Below are 9,740 nucleotides of genomic sequence, written 5' to 3'. Positions count from 1 at the left end.
AAAAAAAAAAAAAAAAAAAAGGAAAAAAAGAAAAAGAAAATTGTGCCATTGAAATAGAAAAGAAAACACAAAAAAACTTCCAGGATTCTCATAGAAACTTAACATGTTCATAAGGAATGTGGCCCAATATCAGGCAAAACAAGAGTTAATAGCATGGACTAAACTAATAAAAGACCAAAACAATCTTTTTATGACTTTTTGCTTAAAACATTGCTGATCCTTTCTGTTTTGGTTTTCAGAGTCAAGAAAACTTTTCCTTTGGAAAGTATTAACTGCTTTTAACAATTGAATAAAGTATACTACTGTAGACAAAATTTGGAGCATGTCTTTCTTTTTACCTGATTTCTCCAGAATTTGAAAACTATTTGGGAGTATTCTTAACTAATGGCAATACAGTTATTTGCATAAGTGCAGTAAGAATCTTTTCTTTTGTAACAGGACACTATTAAAGAAACTGCTTATTTTGTGAAGGCTTTGACTAGAATGGTGTGCTTTCAGATACAAACAGACTGCTTTAAGGGATCAAAGTTGACTTACAGAGCCAATAAAAGGTACTTGGGAAAACTGACCTCATTCCTTGTCTATGCAGTCTCTGTATGGGGTTCCTGACCTGTGGTAAGTGAAAATGTCACTTTCTGACAGGCCCAGGAGCCCCAAGTTATCTTGGGACATCAAGAAGAAAGGAATGCACCCAACTTATACAGACATTTTCAGGCACAGATAAATCTGTGGCTGACCCAAGGCTTTAAGAAGCCTAATTTGAGATTCTTTATAAATTAAAGTTCCATCAAAACTAATTTTAAAAAGAGCCTATGTGGCAAATAATTATTTTTGCTGCACTTTATATAAATAATCAGGCCAAATATAATAAGATTAAAACTTTATGGCAAACGAATTGGTCCCACTGTGATTTGTCTTTGGTAAAAATGGAAGCTAGAAAGAGAAGTTGTTTCAAAAACTGTGATACACCAGTTATTAGATTCTAGTCTCATCTGTTGTTTTTGAGTTTCTTCTGCAATTTAGACAGACAGTGCTTATTCCTGAGAATCAACCAGTGATCTATGGCTGTTGCTCAGAAGAAATAAGAGGGATGGCTAATGTAAAGATCTGGATCAGTATTCTAATTCTGGGCATGTATTGGAATTGGCTAGTGACCACATGTCAGCTTGGTTTTAACAATTACTCAGTTCATGGAAAGCCTTCTTATTTAGTTTACTTGGGATAATTGTGCTAATTTTGCTTTACTGTTGTGGAATATATTGCTGTTGTCCTCTTTGTGTGGGAATGCATGATAAACTTACTTAACATTTTCTTAAGTTGAACACTTATTAATCTTCCAGATTTCACTTTTGTCAGAACTCAGAGTTATGATTTGCCCTCACTGTACTGACAACAGGCTCTGGTAGGGTGCAGAGGTCCTGGTAAACACACCCTCTGCTGGAAAACAGGGAGAAGTTTCCATCAGTGTAAACCTGCACTTGGGTTGCCTGGGCTGAAGTTAGGAGATTGAGTAGAACATTTGCTGCAGAGAATAAAGAAGATGTGTAATTTTCACAGTTAGAATTAACTTAGGAGAGCTGAAATTAACTGAGTCTTGGAAGTCTGAATCTTGAAGTCACCAGTGACTTTTGGGACTGTGAGAGAGTCTCCTGTGATCTTTAATCATGTGAGGGTGGGGTGAAATTAAATATTCAGTGGTTCTGCAATGGGATGCACTGTGCAATTGGTGATTGAGAAGCAAGCTCTTTGGCTTTAGGAGAAGAATGTCTTGCTCTTAGTCCTTCTGGAAATGGAGCCTTGCATTGCCTGCTGTCTGTTTACACTGCCTTTGGTTATACAGTCGTGTTCAATGGCTCTTTACTTCTGTTTGCAGGGCAGGAGATGGCACCCTGTTAAAGAGAAAGGATAGTAGCTGCAAAAGCATTTGTTTCTCTGTTTCTGTGACTGTATATATTGGTTCATCTTTGAATGGTCTTTATAGCTACAGCAGGCTGGAGGTAACAGGGTCATGGGAGTGGACTGCTGGTGTGGGCTGAATCAGAGTTCAGATCCATGTCTCCAGGAGGCAGGAGGTGCAGGGCAGGTCATGTTGCTTCTGGGGCATCCGTCACTTTCTTAGTTAAGGAGAAGTTGAAGGAGCCGATCTAAAATATCTTGGGAGTCTGCAGAAAAAGTAGTGAAAACCAAAGCACTTTACATTAAACTCCATACTTTAGTCCTTACAGTAATGCCACAGCGCAAGCAACCAGTCAGGCCTTACTAGTTGTGCTTCCTAGAAGAAGAGACTGAGGTTCAGAGAGTTGGACAGAGTGTCAGATTTGGGATCAGTGGCTAGTCCAAAGTCATTTCCATCTTTCTTCTGAGAGAAAGCATAAGAAGGCCAAGAGGATGGGGGAAAGCACAAGTCACCTGCCTGAGGGTCAACAGGGCAGGGGTCTCTTTCTCAGTTTGTTTCTCTAAGTTATGGCAAACGCTTTTTGAGCTGTGATTATTGAGAATGGGGGCTGAAGTTCAACACATTGTTGTCATGAGAGAAGTAATTATGATTGAAGAAAAGATTTAGATGAAATCCATTGTTCTTTCCTGTAAGGGGGTTGTTATCCCTGATTTTTTTTTTTTTTTTTTTTTTTTTCTCTTTTTTAGATGGAGTCTTGCTCTGTCACCCAGGCTGAAGTGCAGTGGTGTGATCTTGGCTCACTGCAACCTCTGCCTCCTGGGTTCAAGTGACTCTCATGCCGCAGCCTTTCCAGTAGCTGGGACTACAGGAGTGTGCCACCATGCCTGGCTAATGTTTGTATTTTTAGTAGAGACGGGGTTTCACCATGTTGGCCAGGCTGGTCTTGAACTCCTGATCTCAAGTGATTCACCCACCTTGGCCTCCCAAAGTGCTGGAATTACAGGAGTGAGCCATTGCACCTGGCCTATTCTCACTGATTGTTATAGTGCCATGTTTCTCAGAATTTGTAGCTTCAATTACTTATATTTCTGCACCTGACTTTTAGGTGAGCTCCGGAATAGCAGTTACTAATTAAGAATGAGCATTTAGAGTAGAAAATGTGGCAGGAATAGCAAGACTCACTCCCAGAGAGCCTCACTACAGGTCTAATAGGTGAGGAAAGTCCCCATCTTTCCCATTTTTCTTCATTACCTCCCTGTGGGGCAAGCACTGCCATTATTCGTGAGTCAACTGTCTGAGTTATAGATAAGTAATGACATGAAATTTCACAAACAGGTCTAGATTTCTACCCAGGGAACCACCGTTATCAGAGAAGGGAGTGTGGAATCTTAAGCAACAAACACATGTTGATTCTCAGTATATGCTTCCCGATGGCTTGCTCGGAGGGCCTGTTTTCATTGCCCACTTTATATGTCAGTAAATAATCTTCCCTGGCAGTGGGTCCACCGTGTCTGGATGCACACAAGGAAATCTGGTGGGGTCTGGCCAGGGAAAAACACTCCTCAGAGGTTTTGCAGGAAAAGCAGTGAGCCCTTCTTTTAAGCTTGAGAATGCTTTAAAGATGCATCATTGGCAAGACTTGTCAAAAAAATACGGGATCTAAATGTGATAAAACCCACAACATCAAGCTGGCTCTGGAGGTCTCCTTTGAAGTTTGCTGAGTGGATTGTCAGTGGGAGGCTGATATTTACATGTACAAGCACACAAGCGTTACTGCTAATTGTGGTAAATCAGGCTGGCCAGCCTGGCTCTGGAGCTGCCACTGCAGCAGTGTGGAAGCCCTGCATTCCAGGCACATGCCAGGCTCCTCAGAAGTGATCAGCCAGCCAGCATTGTGTGAATTGCATTTGGGTTCACAGTACTATAATTGTGCTTCTCCTGCTATGAGGTGCAGAGAAGGAAAATGGGAGGGAGGGATGTCTAATTTGCCCTAGGAAGTTGTGAGGGAGGGACACGCACGGGGGCGGGACATGGCTAAAACACCAACCTTCCCTTGAGAGAGACCATATGGTGAAGTGGAGAGGACACAGCTTTTGCATCACACAGGCCTTGTATTAGAATTTTGGCTCTAACACCAGCTGTGTGACCTTGGGCCATTTGCAAAACCTCTCTGAGCCTCAACTGCCACTTCTTAAAATCAACTCTAAGTAACCACGGGGTTATTCTTCACAAACGCAGCATGCACATGCAAACTTTGGCTTATTAAATAATGGTTTCTTTTTGTTCTGTCTACTCCACGCCCCTTCCCATTAGAAGCTTGCTGCCTTTCACTCTGTGTTTTCTTCCTCGCATATTTTCCTGGTGGCATTCAATAAAGCGGAATTCTGATTCCTGCAATGTAGGCCACCTTAGAGCAAAATACACGATCAGGCACCACCAAATTAGGCTCTTATGTACTGGATCCTGTCTAACCAAACCAAACCCAACTCAGGCTAAATACAGGAATACATGAAAACATTGAATTTCTCCCTTTTACTTTTTTTTTTTTTTTGAGACAGAGTCTCGCTGTGTCACCCAGACTGGAGTGCAGTGGCGCCATCTTGGCTCACTGCAAGCTCTGCCTCCCAGGTTCATGCCATTCTCCTGCCTCAGCCTCCTGTCACCATGCCCAGCTAATTTTTTGTATTTTTAGTAGAGACAGGGTTTCACCGTGTTAGCCAGGATGGTCTCAAGCTCTTGACCTCGTGATCTGCCCACCTCGGCCTCCTAAAGTGCTGGGATTATAGGCGTGAGCCACTGCTCCTGGCCCTCCTTTTTTTTAAAAAAAAAAAAACAACAACAACAATAGGAGGTTGAGGCAAGAGGATGGCGGGAACCCGGGAGGCGGAGCTTGCAGTGAGTCGAGATCCTGTCACTGCACTCCAACCTGGGCGACAGAGCGAGACTCCGTCTCAAAAACAAAACAAAACAAAACAAAACAAAACAACAACAACAACAAAAAACAGTTTATTCAGTAATTATGTATACGTATTTTAGCTTCCAAAGTTAGTGATGGAACAAACTGAGTCCCATTAGGCCCACTCCATTGCATGAGTTAGCATCAGAGGAGGTCAAACCAGAGTGACTTCTTCTTGAATATGGGCTAGGTGAGAAGAGGATGAGGCCTTCTGGGCTGCATTCCCAGGAGGTTAGGCATTGGTAGTCACAAGATGAGATAGGAGTTGGGTAGGAATGGTTTCACAAGATACAGGTCATAAAGACCAGGATGCAGCCTGGGTGTGGTGCCTTATGTCTATAATGCCAGTACTTTGGGAGGCCAAAGCAGGAGGATTGCTTAATCCTAGGAGTTCAAGAGCAGCCTGGGCAACATAGTGAGACCTTATCTCTACAAATAATTTTTATTTTATTTTATTTTATTTTTTGAAATGGAGTCTTGCTCTGTCACCCAGGCTGGAGTGCAGTGGCACGATGTTGGCTCACTGCAACCTCCACCTCATGGGTTCAAGCAATTCTCCTGTCTCAGCCTCCTGAGTAGCTGGGATTACAGGCGCACACCACCACACCCGGCTCATGTTTTTGTATTTTTAGTAGAGATGGGGTTTCACCATGTTGGCCAGGCTGGTCTTGAACTCACTTCAGGTGATCTGCCTGCCTCGGCCTCCCAAAGTGCTGGGATTACAGGCATGAGCCACCATGCCCAGCCTCTACAAATAATTTTTTTTTTTTTTGAGATGGAGTCTCAGTCTGTCACCTGGACTGGAGTGCAATGACGCAATCTCGGCTCACTGCAGCCTCCGCCTCCCTGGTTCAAGCACTTTTCCTTACAAGTAATTTTTAAAAAATGAGCAGGGTGTGGTGGTTTCACAAGATACAGGTCATAAAGACCCCAGGATGTGGGCCAGGTGTGGTGGCTTATGCCTGTAATCCCAGTACTTTGGGAGGCCAAGGCAGGAGGATTGCTTAAGCCTAGGAGTTCAAGACCAGCCTGGACAACATAGTGAGACCTCATCTCTACAAATAATTTTTTAAAAATGAGCTGGGTGTGGTGGTGTAGGCCTGTAGTCCCAGCTCTTGGGCTGGGCGTGGGGGTCAACTCAGGTGGGAGGATTGCTTGAGCCCAAGAGTTCAAGGATACAATGAGCTATGATTGTGCCAGTACACTCCAGCCTGGACAACAGTGCAAGACCCTGTTTCATAAATAAATTAGAAAACCCCCAAAACCCAGGATGCAATGAAGAAGGAAGCCCAAACCCACCAAAACCAAGATGGTGATGAAGGTGACCTCTGGTCATCCTCACTACCCATTATATGCTAATTATAATGCATTAGCATGCTAAAAGATATCACCAGCACCATGACAGTTTGCAAATGTCATATCAATGACAGGAAGTTACCATATATGGTGGAAAAAGGAAGGAACCTTCAGTTCTGGGAATTTCCTCTCTGTTTCTGGGAAAACTCATGAATAATGCACCCTTTGTTTAGCATAAAATCAAGAAATAACCATAAGTATACTCAGTTAAGCAGCTCGTGTGGCTGCTCTGCCTATGGAGTAGCCACCCTTTTTGATTCCTTTACTTTCTTAATAAATTTGCTTGAATTCCTTCCTGGGTAAAGCCAAGAACCCATGTGGCCTCCCACGGTGATCTCCAATTTTGGGATTCACCCTGTGACTTTAGGAGCAACTTAGGGATCCAGTACATCCCGGGCCAAGACTAACGTGGTGATTTTCAGGGGGTTATGTTAAAACTGGGGGCTCTGCCCAGGACCCTTACTGTGGCTTCTTCAGTTAAGAACTGGGTACTTACTGGCCCCAGCCCCTACAAGTTCATTCACAGTTCCTTCTCACTGACTTCACCAGTGACCACTATCAGTGACTTCAAGGGAGAAATGACATGGGAGATAAAATAAAGTGAATGGGGAATTCACGGTGTGCCAGAATAGTCCCTTACAGTGGTTTTACCGCAGGGCAACAGGGGCCCCCTTTTAATTTCTTTCTCTTTTTTAATTTTCTTTTCCCTTCCCTCCTTTCTTCTTGCCCACTTTTTGCCTTATTTGTGTCTTATGGACAGTCAATTTCCATCCTTTCTCTACTTCTTCATTCCCAGATTTGGCTGTAGAAAATTAGAAAGTTCTTGAACTTGGTTTGCACGGGTGCTTTTACCTTAACATGAAAATGAATGATCAGCCTCCTGTTAATTTTATCCTAGAGTCTACTGCATCCCCCCTACCCCCTGCACAGAAATTTAGTCACACTTATCTCTCCTACTTTCTCTCCCTTCTTCACTTTCTGTATTCCTTCTCCTTTCATGCCTGTACCTGGTTTTCCATGCCCTGTTTAGCCTGGCTTGGGATCCAGCAGGTTCTCCGAGGGTTCCTGCGAGAACCCGGGCTGGGTGCCCAGGTCTGAGCCTGGTATGTGCCTCAGTATCACAAAGGCCTCCTGTAAATGACCTCCATTGTTGGAAGTTTCAGAAATTCTAGGTCAAAATGGCACTTAAATATTAAGGTATTTACTCAAACCCAAGCAACTTTTCTAAAAGTTGTAGAGGGTGTTACCTCTTTATTAATCGAAACGTGAAAATCAGCTCTAGTTTGGAAGCTGAGAAAATATATATATATATATGTATTTATTTCTTTGTTGTTCTAATCTTGATATAAAGGTTTAAAGGACCATTGAAAGCTGCATGCAATCACAGAAGGTTTTGGCTTCAGGCAGCTCCCGCCATGATCTTGGGGCTCCATTGATTCTTTCATCTTTCAGGCGTCTTACTGTTTGAACCTTGAATTTTAACCTGGGACATGTTTGATTAAAATGATGCTGTTAATATTTTCTATTGTTCAAAACACAAAGAGAACTAGGCTCCAGGATTATTTCTATTTGCTAACGCTGTTTCTGTTGACTTTTGACTTTTCTAGTTTCCCAGAACTATGGGGACTTCCCATCCAGCGTTCCTGGTCTTAGGCTGTCTTCTCACAGGTATGGAGCCCAGTCCTCTCTGAGTTCCTTGTTTGGGTGTCTTGTTTTCTAAGCTTTGTGCTCCATGGGTTTATTACCAGTACTCTGCATACACAGTCCAAAAGAATGAAATGAAATAGAAAACTATAGGACGTTATCCAGAATGACCACAAACCTTCAGTTCCCTTTGCTGTATTGCACTTTACTCCATTTCAAAAGGAATGCTCTCCAGTGGCAGTTTTAGTAACATATATAATGTTGGCATTGAAATGTTGTTAGTAATAATGTCTAAATTTACTTACTACTCTCTTTCTTTTCCTAGGACAAGGCTTCCATTAGAGCTAGATTAGATAAATTCAGGAATGGTCAACTGTGGGAGGTGGCACATCTGTTGTCTTAGCTCCTTGAGCAGCCAAGGTGGGAGGATCCCTTAAGGCAAGGAGTTCAAGGTTGCAGTGCACTGTGATTATGCTTGTGACTAGCCACCACACTCCAGCCTGGGCACCATAGCAAGACCTCATTAAAAAAAAATGTTCAAAGAAAATAAATAATAGAAAATTCTTGCCCAAGAAATTATACCTTAAATCATAACTCTCCTGATGAAAGATGCTTACATTGCTTCCAAATCTCAGAGCCACCTTTATCTTCTCTAGGAATCAAATTGATAGATACATGTTTGGTTCTTGGAAAATCTTAAAAACTTTCCCACCAAAAGGATGCCATTGGGGTAATTTGTTGATGTATTGGACTTTCTTAGTTTTCCTCCAGATATTTATGCACTGCAGATGTTTGCCATGGAACCAGTGCTCTTCTATCCTGAGGAGTTAGCTCAGCCCGTTAGTGTCTTTGTCTTACTCATTTGGATATGGTAGAATTGAGCAAGACCAGAGATTTAACAGTTGTAAGCTCCACTAAGTATACCCCATCTACAGAGTAATAGGTGATCCAGATGTACTTACAAATCCTACCTTAACAAGCTTCAGGAATTATAGTGGTCATATATTGAAGTTGGGTGGGAGTCTCACATCAGGCTCCAAGGGAGATTACAAATCATTAATTAATAATTAAGTCAAAATATCTCTTCTGTCAGTCTTGGGTTTCTTGTTTTCTAAGTTCTGTGCTCCATGGGTTTATTATCTGTACTCTGCATACACAGTCCAAAAGAGTGAAAAGAAGTAGAAAACTACAGGACGTTATCCAGAATGACCACAAACCTTTGATTCCATTGCTATATCACATTCACTCTATTTCAAAAGGAGTAAGTTCAGTTTCAGTCTAAATAAGTGAGACTGAAATTTGAGGTTCAAAGATGAACTGAGTTTTCACTCTTGGGTTTTACTTACCAATTGTGAATTAAAATCCATATCATCTGGCACCACTGCACTCCAGCCTGGGAGACAGAGCAAGACTCCATCTCATAAAAACAAATAAATATATAAACAAATAAATAAATCCACATCATCCTGCTTGGCCCTGGAAGTCATGAGGGAGAGACAGCATGCCCGAGGGCTATAAGAAATGGAAAATGTGGAACTCTTGAGCACAGATGTGCTTTGTGTATTGTTCAGTCCGTATCCTTGCCTCTGTTCTAATTCCATGTGTTTTTGTTTTGTTTTGTTTTGTTTTTTTGAGACAGGTCTCTTGCTCTATTGCCTAGGCTGGAGTGCAGAGGCTCACTGCAGCCTCAATCTCCTGGGCTCCAGTGATCCTCTTACCTCAGCCTCTGGAGTAGCTGGGACTACAGGTGTGCACCAGCACACCTGGCTAATTTTTTTATTTTTTATTTTTTGTGGAGACCAGGTCTCACTATGTTGCCCAGGCTTGTCTCAAACTCCTGAACTCAAGCGATCCTCCCACTTCCACCTCCCAAAGTGCAGGGATTAC

General features: G+C 42.4%; 1 protein-coding gene across 6 annotated transcripts in view; it reads left to right on the top strand.

Moving 5' to 3' along the window:
• Nucleotides 1-9,740, top strand: part of PDGFRA (platelet derived growth factor receptor alpha) — a 62,331-nt gene that overhangs the window by 16,123 nt on the left and 36,468 nt on the right. For all 6 annotated transcript variants that reach the window (XM_017878649.1, XM_017878654.1, XM_017878650.1 and 3 more), the window contains one exon: nt 7,817-7,877. In XM_017878649.1, the coding sequence (XP_017734138.1) occupies nt 7,829-7,877 (49 nt within the window). In that variant the 5' untranslated portion in view covers nt 7,817-7,828. The remainder of the gene's footprint in view (nt 1-7,816; nt 7,878-9,740) is intronic.

The sequence above is a fragment of the Rhinopithecus bieti genome, unplaced genomic scaffold (genome assembly GCF_001698545.2).
Source record: "Rhinopithecus bieti isolate Rb0 unplaced genomic scaffold, ASM169854v2 scaffold_11842, whole genome shotgun sequence".
Taxonomy (NCBI): domain Eukaryota; kingdom Metazoa; phylum Chordata; class Mammalia; order Primates; family Cercopithecidae; genus Rhinopithecus; species Rhinopithecus bieti.
The sequence above is the reverse complement of the archived record's forward strand: the minus strand, read 5'-3'. Positions and strand labels throughout refer to the sequence as shown.